This window comes from Prionailurus viverrinus, chromosome E1 (genome assembly GCF_022837055.1).
Source record: "Prionailurus viverrinus isolate Anna chromosome E1, UM_Priviv_1.0, whole genome shotgun sequence".
Taxonomy (NCBI): domain Eukaryota; kingdom Metazoa; phylum Chordata; class Mammalia; order Carnivora; family Felidae; genus Prionailurus; species Prionailurus viverrinus.
In genome coordinates this window covers 39,118,837-39,132,786 of record NC_062574.1, presented here as the reverse complement: position 1 = coordinate 39,132,786, position 13,950 = coordinate 39,118,837, and the positions used below count along the sequence as shown (strand labels likewise).

General features: G+C 42.9%; 1 protein-coding gene across 4 annotated transcripts in view; it reads left to right on the top strand.

Annotated features, from left to right (window-relative positions):
* Window positions 1-13,950, top strand: part of PITPNC1 (phosphatidylinositol transfer protein cytoplasmic 1) — a 275,454-nt gene that overhangs the window by 248,200 nt on the left and 13,304 nt on the right. For all 4 annotated transcript variants that reach the window (XM_047831722.1, XM_047831721.1, XM_047831720.1 and 1 more), the window contains 2 exons: window positions 3,568-3,723; window positions 6,994-7,057. In XM_047831722.1, the coding sequence (XP_047687678.1) occupies window positions 3,568-3,723; window positions 6,994-7,057 (220 nt within the window). The remainder of the gene's footprint in view (window positions 1-3,567; window positions 3,724-6,993; window positions 7,058-13,950) is intronic.

The window sequence follows — 13,950 nt, the reverse complement described above, 5'->3', positions numbered from 1 at the left end:
AGTTCATCCGTGCTAGAGCATGGATCAGTACCTCATTCCTTCTAATGGCTGGATAATCTTCCATTGTATGGATGGACCACATTTTGTGTATCCATTCATCAGATGATGGACGCTTGGGTTGTTTCTATGTTTTGCCTATTAGGAATTTGAACATTCATGTGCAAGGTTTTGCATGGACGTAGGTTTCAATTCTGTTGGGTAGGTATCTTGGAGTGGAATGGCAGAGCCAAATTCACTCCGTATTAACCTTTCGAGGGACTACCCAGTTGTTTTTCAAAGTGGCCACACTATTTTATATTCCCATCCTCAATGTGTGAGGGTTCTAATTTTTTCACATGCTTGCCGGCAGTTGTAATGATGCACATAGCATTTTTAACCTGTCTTTCACTTTAAGATTTACCCAAATGTAGCTGAGATGGTGATGCCCAGCCATGTGTGTGTGTGGTGGGTCCAAACAATTCAGGCATTCATTCAACAAACATTTATTCAGCATGTGTTGTGTACCAGCATCATGGGCATTCAGCATCCACCGGGCTCAAGATGACTGTGGTCTTGTGGAAATGGACAAGCACACCAATGATGAGAGTCCTTCCCACCTGCCAGGTTCATGGCAGAAGAGGTTTTGGAAGCATAAAGGAGGAGTGTTCATTCTGAACCACATAGGACAGTGTTCTGGGAGGAGGGGACCCTCCAGCTGAGTCTTAAAGAAGGAAAAGAAGAGTGAGGCAAAGTGGAGGAGTTGGCTGGGGAGAAAAAATTTCAGGAAGAAGAACTGACACTTGCCTAGAAGGTTCTGCAGCCCTGGAGCATGGGGATGCAGGAGCTTCGTAAGGCTGAAGGGAAAGGTGTGGCTTTGGAACAGTGGTCCAGAAGAGCTGCTAGAAAGGTAGGCAAGATCATAAAGGGCCTTGTATTTCATGCCAGGCATTTTAATGATATCCTGAAGTCATGGTGCTGTAAATGCATTCTGAGGAAGTCAGCAATGGGATTAAGTCTTCATTTGGGAGGTCACTCTGGCAGCAGCATGGGGAATGTCGGCTAGAGGCAGAGGCCACAGGGGCAGGGAGGCTGTGGGCTCTGCCTGGACGTCGCTGAGGGCCTGGCATCAGCCTCGTGTGGGAGTTGGTCTCGGGGGTGTGCTGTGTTTTCTGGGGGAGCCACAGTTCTGGGAGTGGCCACCGCAGCCAAAGTCTTGTCCGCAGGAGGCACGCCAGTAAAGAAAGGCAGGGGCAGCCTGCCAGCCCCTCAGAGCCAAGCCAGACGTCCCTGCCAGAGCCCCAGCTAGACCCCAGTGATAACGCTCTCTTTAGTTGTAAGCATCCTGATTGCACCTGCTGGACCTACCCCTGAGGCACAGTCCGGGCTGAGTTAAAAGGGCTGGGCAGTCCGAGATAATCCAGTTTCGTGGCTCAGACTACCTCCCTTCCTGCACAGGGTCCCCAGGTCTCTCTTGGACGGGGGGTGGGGGGAGTCTCATTCTGCTTTATCTTGTGGCCTCTGCTGTGTTTGGGGGGCTCATTTCCTCCAAATTCCTACCTCCTCCTGAGCGGGGGCAGGGTTGTGGTAGAGGGAAGCCCCGAAACAGAGCTGGACAGTAATCCCCAGAGCAAAGTCTTCTGTATGTTAACGAAAATTCTCTCCTATGTAAATTTTTTTTTAATTTTTTTTTTTAACGTTTATTTATTTTTGAGACAGAGAGAGACAGAGCATGAACGGGGTGGGTCAGAGAGAGAGGGAGACACAGAATCCGAAACAGTCTCCAGGCTCTGAGCTGTCAGCCCAGAGCCCGACGCGGGGCTCGAACTCACTGGCTGCGAGATCGTGACCTGAGCTGAAGTGGGACGCCCAGCCCACTGAGCCACCCAGGCGCCCCACTCCTATGTAAATTTTTAAACATTTTTTTTTTCAACGTTTGTTTATTTTTGGGACAGAGAGAGACAGAGCATGAACGGGGGAGGGGCAGAGAGAGAGGGAGACACAGAACAGGAAACAGGCTCCAGGCTCTGAGCCATCAGCCCAGAGCCCGACGCGGGGCTCGAACTCACGGACCGCGAGATCGTGACCTGGCTGAAGTCGGACGCTTAACCGACTGCGCCACCCAGGCACCCCTAAACATTTTTTTAATCATACACGTTGTACGCCTTAAGCCGACACAGTGTTATCTGGTACTAACTCTAAGCTGGGAAAATAAATAAAAATATTTTTAGGTGTATATATGCATTTTCTCTTACTTTATTAATTCACACATTTCTTGTGAGGTACCTCTGAAAAATAATCCTCTGATGAGATAAATCGGAAGCTGATTTCCAAATGGCAATCATTGAGGAAATATTAAATGGTTAAACATTACAACAGTTTTTTTAATCTTTCTTATTTATGTGTTGCTTTGTTTTTAAATATTTTATATATTTTGGGGGCACCTGGGTGGCTCATTAGGTTAAGTGTTCGACTTTGGCTCAGGTCACGATCTCACGGTCCGTGAGTTCAAGCCCCACGTTGGGCTCTGTGCTGACAGCTCGGAACCTGGAGCCTACTTCAGATTCTGTGTCTCCCTCTCTCTCTGCCTTTCCCTGTTTGCACTCTGTCTCTGTCTCTCTCTCTCAAAGATAAATAAACATTAAAAAAAAATTTTTAAGCTGTTGTGAATTTCAAGTACAGTCTTTTGATGGACAAATGCACCCATTTTGCCTAGAAATTGAATTGTCGGGTCATAGGTAGGTGCATATGCTTAGCTCTTAGATATTTATACACATTGTTGAGCAATTGTCCAAATTTACACACCCAGTAATGGGTTGTGCCTAAAAAAAATTTTTTTTGTAAACTTTATTGAACCTAAGGTCAGAGAAAATACAATGCAGTGGCACAAATCTGGCTTTTTTTTTTTTAATGTTTATTTATTTCTGAGAGAGGGAGACAGAGCACAAGCAGGGGAGGGACAGAGAGGGAAACACAGAATCTGAAGCAGGCTCCAGGCTCTGAGCTGTCAACACAGAGCCCGACACAGGGCTCAGACCCACAAATCGTGAGATCACAACCTGAGCCAAAGTCTGTTGCTTAACTGACTGGGCCCCCCAGGCGTCCCAGCACAAATCTGGCTTAAAATCACGTTTTTGAGGGGTACCTGGCTACCTAAGTTGGTGGAATGTGCAACTCTTGATCTCAGGTTTGTGAATTTGAGCGTAGAGATTACATAAAAATAAAATCTTTTAAATGTGAATAAATAAATAAATCCCGTTTTTGACATGTGAATAGGTGAGCTATCATTTAACTATTTACTTACACCGTAAGCCCCCCTTTTGATTGAGATGTATATAATTCCCCCTTTTAATTAAGTGTACAATTCAGAGGGTTTTAGTGTATTCACAAAAGCTATGCAACTCCCACCATTACCTGGTTCCAGAACATTTTCATCACCCCAACAGGAACCGTTTTATCCATTAGTAGTGACTCCAACACCTGGCAACCACTCATCTTGCTGGTCTCTATGGTCTTACCTATTCTGGAAATTTCCTATATAAATGATAATTAAGCTTTAAAGTTATCATTTCTTTGATGTATCTTTTTCAGGATCCTAAACACTTCAAGTCTGAGAAGACAGGACGCGGCCAATTAAGGGAAGGCTGGAGAGATAGTCATCAACCCATCATGTGTTCCTACAAGCTGGTGACTGTGAAGTTTGAGGTCTGGGGACTTCAGACCAGAGTGGAACAATTTGTACACAAGGTAAGTGAATAAACAGCAGTTCCCGGACTGTGGACACAGTGACTTGTTTTGTTTTTGGTTTTGTTTTTTTAATGTTCATTTATTTCTGAGAGAGGGGAGGGCAGGAAGAGAGGGGGACAGAAGATCCGAAGCAGGCTCTGTGCTGACAGCAGAGAGCCTGATGTGGGGCTTGAACTCACGAACCGTGAGATCGTGACCTGAGCCGAAGTCGGATGCTTAATCAAGTGAGGCACCCAGGCTCTCCGTGACTGTCTTTATTGTCAGCTGGAGTGCACAACGCACAACACCTGTACAGTGCTGAGCCAACACGAGCCAACTGCATCTAGAAAACCCTGTTTTCGTGAAAATGCATTTTACATCCAGGCTTAATTTGATGTTTTGCGCTTCATTTCTCATTCTGTGACCTCCGTGTCTGCTGGATGAGTATATTCAGGAAATTAACTGAATTTAAAACATACTTCAAAACATACTTCTCCCTCTGGCATCAGGCTAACCTCGTTGCAGGCAGAAGTACTTGTACTTGGTACTTGGGTACTTGGATTCCAGGCAGAGGCACGGGGCTTATCTGTGTGTGCAGCCCCCAAGATCATTCTCACTCAAAAGACCCTGCAAATATAGACACTTAAGGTAGAAGACGCCCCAAGAGAAAACACGATTGTCCCCTAGATGGTGCATCTCAGTATTTCTGGTCATTTAATAATTCTGTTACCAAAGAATCGAAACACAGATTTCAATTGTATACCCACTTTAGCTAAACATGTTAATTGTGTAGCAGGAAATCATCACCTGGTGATGACTTAAGTTTGTTAGGGGCTTCTAACATGACTGTTACCCTCATGGAAACAAATGGAAAGTGTAGTGTTTTGCATTACCCTTTGTAATGCCTCCCATTTTCATAAAAATAAATACTACCCACATCGTCTCTGCATTCCAGATAGGCTGGATATCTGTTTATTTTTCCACTTAAAAACTGATAAAGAATAGCTTTCTGAAATTCTTTTGGGGCCGCTGGAATTTAACGTGAATGCACTGAGCTTTGTGTCACTTACTTAGACGGATTGGTCTACTGAGATTGAAGGCCGATTGGCAATAACACGTATACGTTTTGAATTTAAGTACAAAGGAACAGATTGAACCTGGGCTCATGAGACTCTAGAACAGATCTGAGAGCTTTGGTGTTTTTTTTAACGGAGAGGTGTTTCGTTCTTCTGCGCTCTAGAGCCCTGTCGGCCCAGCCAGAGGTGGGAGCCACGTGAGAGACACATAGAAATCAAGTTTTGGGGACCACCTGTTTCCCAGCCGTGTCCCAAGTGATTAAGCGGGAAGACGCTCCCAGCTCTGTGTCTAACTTGGGCTATATCTTCTTTGACTTCCTGCACTATCTCTACCCCCTTATTTTTTAGCCCAAAAGGATCTCCTCTTCTCGGGGCCACTACACAGAGCACTTGTCATATCCTCCTTTCTCTTCTCAAAGCCTGTTTAGATTGCTGTAGGGCTTATTGTGTTTCTTTTCTCACCCGATGACTTTGGCTAGTTTTGACTTCTGTTTCTTTAAAATACCTGTAGCAATTATGCTCTAGTAAAAGGCATGCCCGTTTCCAAATACAAGGAAGTGTTATCTACACCCCCTAACCACACCTGCTCTGGCCCATGAGCCGCTAATGAGTATAGGAGGCTAGTATTTGCATGCGTTTAAAGTACCAGGGATGCCTTTCTCTGAATACTTTTGTTTTTTAAGAATCTATTCACAGTTAAGGGGGAAAAAAATGTTCGAAAGCGAGCCATTAGCACATTATTGAATTCTTGGTTCCAGCAGACAGCTGTGTTGTGCTTAATGCAATAGGGTATATTTTACTGATGGCTCGATGCCGTTCTTTTCATTTCCATGAATTTGACAGTCAGCACTTGAGTGTGTATGGTTTCATGTTGTTTCTTATTTTCTTGACATATTTCCTCCTTCCAAATCATAAAAGCCTCACCAGCTATCCAGAGGCATGGAGAAATAAACACTTCATTATAAACGCTTCCCTTGTTTCTGCAAATTCGCCAGATTAAACTCCTTCATTTATTGAAACGTGCTTGAACCTTTCGCGAGAGGTTTTTGACAATTGCTGGGTTTTGTTTGGCAGGAAGAAAGGAATGTTGAAGGGAGCGTGTGAGTATCCAAGAAACGTAAAGCGGCATATTTAGAGGACAAAAAGAGCACCAGAACATTCATAAATAAATAAATAAATAAATAAATAAATAAAATTAAAACTCATGAGCAGGGTTACACACAGGCACACATATACACACAAGCTATATATATTATCTTTCTTCGTCTTCTATTGCCATTGCGTGTCACTACAAGAAACAATTTCTTTCCTTTTGTCTCCTAGCCAAGCTTAGCATCCCCATCTGTTCTGTACCTGCTGAGGTCTCTTTATTTCGTCTCTTTCAGTAATAACTTGTGTAAACTGCTTTTTTCCCCTTCTGTTATGTGAACGTCACCCCCCAAATGATATTTCTTTATCTCATATCCCACACCTTCAATTACATTTAAAAAAAAAATTGGGGGCGCCTGGGTGGCGCAGTCGGTTAAGCGTCCGACTTCAGCCAGGTCACGATCTCGCGGTCCGTGAGTTCGAGCCCCGCGTCGGGCTCTGGGCTGATGGCTCGGAGCCTGGAGCCTGTTTCCGATTCTGTGTCTCCCTCTCTCTCTGCCCCTCCCCCGTTCATGCTCTGTCTCTCTCTGTCCCAAAAATAAATAAACGTTGAAAAAAAAATTTTTTTTAATCAATATTTAGGTTATTTCCTCAGGGAAGAGTTAAGTGCTCTTTGCTTAGAAGTCACTTGCTATCCAGAAAAGCATTCTTGATTCCCAACACCTAGGACCTCCTTGCACCAGCGAGACACGCACCGTCCCACAAGCGAAAACTTGAACCTGTTTTAGGTAAAGATAAATGAAAAGTCTCAGGGTGATGAGCCTAGAGATCCATCCCAGCCCCTGCTGTACGACTGCCAAGTGAGGTTGTCCACAGTGTATACACTCCCAGTCCAAGTTTCAAACAAGATGAAGAGATTCACTTACAGCGAGTAGAGCACGCCATGGAAGGACTCGGGGCGAACGAGCCCGTATCTGTGTCCATGAGACTATAATTGCCGTCCCATGGACAGAGTGATTGAGAAATTTGTAATTGCCAGGATTCCTAGAATTGGGAACAACCTATTTTCTGGATCGTTTTCGTCAGACATGGTTATTACTTCACCTTCCTTCTTCTACTTTTTTAGGTGGTCCGGGATATTCTGCTGATTGGACATAGACAGGCTTTTGCATGGGTTGATGAGTGGTATGGTAAGTCACCTTCCCCACCTTCATCCCACCTGGCTTCAGATGCTACCTAGAAAGACACAACAAAGGCAGGACTATTCCACCCCGAATTGCAAGCAGCGCTGTCTGTGGGAACATAACAAAGAAGAATATAACGATAGAAGCTTTGTCTCAAATAACCACGGTACAGCTGGCCCTTGAACAACACGGGTTTGAACTGTGTGGATCCACTTAGGCAGATTTCCTTTTTCACTAAACACAGTACACTGCTGTAAATGTGTTTCCTCTTCCTTATGATTTTCTTAACATCTTCTTTTCTCTAGCTTACTTGATGGTAAGAATACAGAATTGATTACACGGAACATACAAACATGTGTTCGTCAGCTGTTTATGTTATCAGTAAGGCTTCCAGTCAGTCGTAGGCTATTGGAGGGAGTCAAAAGTTATGCATGGATTTTCGATTCCACAGGAGAGAATGTGTGTGTTGGCGCCCCTAACGCCCTAATTGTTCAAGGGTCAACTGTACTTAGTTATTGACTAATAAGTAGGACCTCCGTACCTTTGCTGCTGGCATACTTGAGAACACAAGGGCTCTGTACTTCTGTTGGATGGGTTTTAAACCCATCCTGATTTATCCCAGGCTTCGCTTCAAGATCAAAACTGTCTGAAGCATCATATCAAGTGAAAGTGAATCCTTGGATTCACAGGACACTTTGCAATACTCTCTCACTAAAAACCTAAGGATTCTGCAAGGATCCATAGGTGCCCCTTCATCCTAACTAAGACTGTTGTGGCTTTTTTCTTTTTCTTTCTTTCTTTCTTTCTTTCTTTCTTTCTTTCTTTCTTTCGCTTTTTTTTTTTTCATGATTTGGGAGGAGTTAAACAAGTTCTGCACATTTCCACTAAAAGAAAATAAGGTTTGCTTCATCCTGTGATGGATGGACCACCCTTCCCAGATTCGCAGCACTATCATTTCATCCACATGAATCTTCTACATTCCCAGAATCAGTCATCAGAGGCTCTTGTCCTTGACTATAAATAGAAATGAACACACCCAATTGGTGACTTGGGTTAGATCTGATTAGCCAATGAAATGCTGTCCTCCTTGGCCTCTTCCTAAGTCAATTGAATTTGTCCTCAGTGTAACCTACATTGCATTTTAGTGCTTGTCTGTCATTGTTCCACCAATCCCTCCCTCTTCGTAGCAGAAGATATCAAATCCACAATGAAAAGATACATTGGACTAAACAGGCAAAGAAAATGATTGTCATTAATGTCATTAGCTGCCTCGAGCCACATTTCAAAAGACCTTGTTCTGGAGGGCTTGGTCTGTGTGTGTATGTGCGCGTGTGTATGTGCATTTTTCCCAGATCTGCATCTTCTGGAGAGCCAAGTGCATCTTCCTGGGTTTGTCCAAAGGCAGACCTCTGGAAGAGATTCTTTTGAAAGATCATCATTTGTTCGTTCTTATCGCACACCCCCAGGACCCTGCTTACATGTAGCAGATGTTGGCTTGTCACATTGTCATGATTTTCATGATGTCTCCCCAAGGCAGGTAGAGGGAGAGCCTCCTGTGATTACTTACCCTGATCACGAAACAAATCTTTCTGCTTCCCCGCCCCCCGCCATACACACACACCCGGAGCTTTTCTCAGCTTCTTAGAGAGGGCGCGTAGACGCAAAAAATCCTGAAGACTTGCTGCTCTCTCTGAACTTGGACTTCTCTAAGCTTGTGGTGTCCTTGCCACCAACACTAAGAGAATATCAAAAGGATATTCAAAGAATAATTGGCAAGTGAACGGGGACCTGAAGGGCCAAGAATCTGACACTTTGAAGACCAAGAGACAGGGAGGGCACTTTAATAGATTTCCTTCCAGTACCAGAATGCCATAGAGGTCTTTTCAGAAAAGGCAACATCAAAAAGGGTAGCTGGTTCCTGATTAAGAGGACAAAACACTTCAAGCCTGTTGATCAGAAAAGAGGGTTTGAGTAGAGGCAGGATATAGGAAAAAAAAATGGGTGGGCATCCAATACGGAACGGCCGGGGTACAAAAAAATGGGGGCTGATTCTTTTCTGTCTCAGGCATGCCAGAGCAAGGAAGAGACTTAAAGTCTTTTAGTCCAAAAAAAAAAAAAAAAAAAAATCTCAGACCATTCCATGGGGCCCAAAGCTAGACTAATGCATCAAAGGAAAATAGAGGCCTCCAGTCCTGGAGAGCTTTCAGAGGGAGAATGCCTATCTATTTACTCAGGATGGGTTAGGTGGACCTATTAACAACTCAAGGAGTCTATTGACAAAAAGCCTTTCTGTATCTGAGTGCAGAAAAGCAGTGTGTGGTTTAGTGGATGTAGGCCATGGGGAAGCCATGTACTCTGCAGAGAAGGTCTCCACCCCCTGTATACACAGTCTTAAGCTCCAACCAAAACAGGCAGCCTTTTCACTAGGCAAGGGGTCTAGGAACCACCCCATCAATTTCATGTAAATTGCTGGCATTCCTGCCCCCCTCCCCCCAACTGCTTGCCAGGAAAACTGTGGCTCCTTCCTTACACAGCTACAGACGGCTCAGTCATAATAGCCTTGCCCACAGAGTGCCTTCTCAGTCCCTTATTCAAGGTGATCCCAGGGACTGTGGGCCTTTCGGGGGAAATGGGTGTGTCACTGTCCATGAGGATGGCCCTTCAGTTTGGGCTACCTGAAGTTACGTATTTTTCTTTGGTCCCAGTAGGCTCAGTGAGGCTCTCATTAGTAGACACAGAAAAGGTCCAAAGTAAAAAAAAATAATAATAATAATTAATAATAAAGTTAAAATTAAAAAACCCTTGCCTATGGTTTGTAGCATTGGTGCAAAGTGAGGTCCCCAGGCCAACATCATACCCCACCTCAGGTACTTGTTAGAAATTCAAATTCTGGGCTTCTACGGAATAAAATACTCTGGGGGAATAGCCCAGCAATCCGTGGTTTAACAAGCCCTCCAGATGATTCGGATACTTGCTAAAGTTTAAGAACAACTTTAAGTCAGATTAGATTGCAAGTACAGCTTAATTAATTCTGTCCAAACAGATTAGAGAATGGTGGATGTCTTCCGGGCCAACTGGTAGGCTTCGGTGCCTTGTGAGAATTGGAAAAAGACATCCTTCTGGGCCGGTTCAGCAGGTGATCTCAGCTTAGGGCTGAATTTTAGTCCCATTGGCCTCCCAGGCGATGTGTTTGTACCGAACACAAACTCTACACCATAGGCAGTGGCACCCCTGAATGTCTTTCTCTCTAATTAAGCTAACCACCTCCAGTGCTTAATTAAGAAGAAAGAAGGGGGGGGGGGGGTCGGTGGGAAGGACATTGTACATGGTGGTTGATCTTCTCTTACCCAAGGATTAATTTTGTATCTTTTCTGAGTCTGAGCACGTGGCTGTCTCATAACTATTTCCCTCAACAAATTTTATTCTGCTCGTGTTCATTGTGAAGTGTAACCATGTCCACAAAAGGTTCACAAATCTGGCGGTATTTTGAGAGAGGCACAAAGAGGATTGCCAAAGAGAGGCTATGATTGAACGTAACTTCATGAACGTCTTTGAAATCGTCACCCTTCCAAAAAAATTATGAGACTGGGTGGGGGGTGGGGTGGGGAGGGTGGCATAGTCTTGCTAGTATAGATGAAAGTCCCTCATGAAAGTGATTTAGAAATTATTCTCCAGTCCCTAGAGCAGGCCTAAAAATGAATGGAGTTAGCCCAAGGTGGAGAAGGAAGCCTACTGAGAGACTAGACTAGCATTAGCTGGTTGAACTCACCAAGCCGGTACTTTCCCATGGCCTCCAGTTTCCTGAAGTATGAATTTCAGTGCCGTGGCTATTACACAACGTTTTATGTGTGTGTGCCTGTGTTCATTTTTCTGGGGAGAGAACTCCTAGCTTCTCATCAGATTTTCAAAGGGATCTGCGACTCTCTTCTACCTCCCCAAATTAAGAACTATAAAAAAAATCATAACCGTGTATTACAGTTCTAGATCTTAGGGGTCTGAATTACATGGAAAGGGTAATTGACCAAGACTTGAGGATTGGCTACTTTCACTACAAAAAAAGTGGAGCCCACCCCTAAGCTATTTATAACAAGCTTGTGTTGAATTTATAATCACCATAAAGAGCTTTATTTTTCTTTTAATTTTTTTTGAGGTTTATTCATTTTTCAGAGACAAAGTGTGAGTGGGGGAGGGGCAGAAAGAGAGGGAGACACAGAATCCGAAGCAAGATCTAGCTTCTGAGCTGTCAGCACAGAGCCCGACACAGGGCTTGAACTCACAGACCACAAGATCGTGATCTAAGCCAAAGTTGGACATTCAACCAACTGAGCCACCCAGGTGCCCCCACATTGTAAAGAGTTTTAAAGGCGGGAGGCACCTGGATGGCTCAGTTGGTTGAGCGTCCTACTCTTGATTTCAGCTCAGGTCATGATCTCGTGGTTCGTGAGTTCAAGCCCCGCATCAGGCTCTGTGCTGAAAGCGCGGAGACTGCTTTGGGATTCTCTCTCTTCTTTCTCTGCCCCTACCTCATTCTCTCTTTCCCTTCCGCCCCCCCAACCCCCACGCCAAAGGATAATTGCCATTTTGCTAGAGCTGAGGAGTATCAAATTTCATTCATGGTTGCTGGAGCCTCCCTCTGCCCCTAACCCAACCACTTGTTTAACACTTCCATTTTGATCTAGTATTAAGAAAAAATTGCTTCTGTTTAGGCTGAAGATCTTAGAAGTAGAGAGAAAATGTTTGTAGAAGGAAATAAAACATGTACTACTAGACAGGTCATTGAATTAAAGTATATAACTCCAGGGGCGCCTAGGTGGCTCAGTCGGTTAAGCGTCCACCTTCGGCTCAGGTCATGATCTCGCGGTCCGTGAGTTCGAGCCCCGCGTCAGGCTCTGTGCTGACAGCTCAGAGCATGGAGCCTGTTTCGGATTCTGGGTCTCCCTCTCTCTGACCCTCCCCCATTCATGCTCTGTCTCTCTCTGTCTCAAAAATAAATAAACGTTAAAAAAAATTTTTTTAATAAAATAAAGTATATAACTCCATTAAAATTTTAGCTGCTGTAGGTATGCAATACAATGAAGGAAAATTTTTGATTGCAGATGTTTTGTCCCATGGCATTTGTAACTTCTCTGTATGTTCAACTGACTTCTGTCCTTTCAAATATATGATCTTACCTCCACAAACGGTGAAGTCAGCCTGCCTCCTTTAAAAAATAAAGCGATTGAAAAAAAATTGCCACCATAAACAAAGTTGAAAGACGAGGGGAAGATATTTGTAGTATAGGGTAGCCAACAGAGAATATCTATAATGTATAAAGAGGTCCTGTAAATAAAGAATCCAGCAACTCAGTAGAAAAAAAAGGTAAAGAACATTAATAGGTACACCATAGAAAAAAGCACAAATGACCAATAACTTTGATACTAATCACAAGAAATACAATGAAAACAAAATATGACATTTGTTCATCTGATAGCAAAAAAATTAAGATCTTGAAAATATTCTGTTTTGGATAAAGTGGGAGAACAAATAAACAGTTTCTATAAAAATGATTAAGTACAAAAACCCATGACCCAGCAATTCCACTTTTAGAAATTTATTATAGAAATTTGTTTATTTATACATGTGCCCTTGAATGTGGGTACAAAGAAGCTATTCAGTATAGTGTTGTTTATAAAAGCTAGAAATTAGTCTCAGTTTAAGTGTTTATTTTATTAATAGGAATATGAGCAAATAAATTACGATACACCCATACTGTGAATATTGTTTGTGACAGTTAAAAAGAATAAGCTAGTTCTATATATACCACTATGGAAATATGTATATTTTCCATTAGTGGAAAAAGCAAATCAGATCAATATGTATAGGGGTGCCTGGCTGACTCCACTGGTAAAGTATGTGACTCTCGATCTCCGGGTCATGAGTTCAAGCCCCATGTTGAATGTAGAGATTACTTAAATAAATAAAACTTTATTTTGTTTAATTTTTTTTTACATTTATTCATTTTTGAGACATAGAGCGTGAGCAGGGGAGGGGGAGAGAGCAAGGGAGACCCAGAATCCGAAGCAGGCTCCAGGCTCTGAGCTGTCAGCACAGAACCCGACTTGCAGCTGGAACTCACAAACTGTGAGATCATGACCTGAGCCAAAGTCAGACCCTTAACCAACTGAGCCACCCAGGTGCCCTTAAAACTTTTAAAAAATGCATTAAAAAAATGAAAATGGGGTGCCTGGGTTGGCTCAGTTGGTTAAGCATCTGGCTCTTGATTTCCACTCAGGTCATGATCTCCAGGTTCATGAGCTTGAGCCCCACTTTGGGTGAGCTTTCTCTCTCTCTCTCTCTCTCTCTCTCTCTCTCTCTCTCTCTCTCTCCCTCTGCCCCTCGCTCATTTGTACTCTCTCCCTCTAAATAAATGAATGAATGAATGAATGAATGAATAAATAAATAAATAAATAAATAAACAAACAAATAAATAAATAAATAAAATAAACATTTAAAAAGAAAAAGAACAGTGTGTGTAGGATGTATGGCATAGGGTACTATATAGTATGATTCCATAAATGTAGAAATAAGTGAGACTATTTGTATGTGTAGTAATATACATGTGAATTCATAGAAAGAATTCATAGAAAAGAAAAGCCTGTACCTCAAACTCTTAACAGTAGTGATATTCAGAAAAAATAGGATTAGTGGGAGAGGTTACAAGGAATTAAATTCTTTTCTCAATATAAATCAGTACTATTTGAATTATTTCTATGGAACACAATTCATGTATTACTTGAGTGATTTCATAAACAGTCACTGAAATCCATATTTTATTAAAAAGCAGAAAATGGTTGAAGCAGACCAACATTCATAGAGTGGAGATGTATATATATTATATATTTTTTTAATGTCACTTCTTC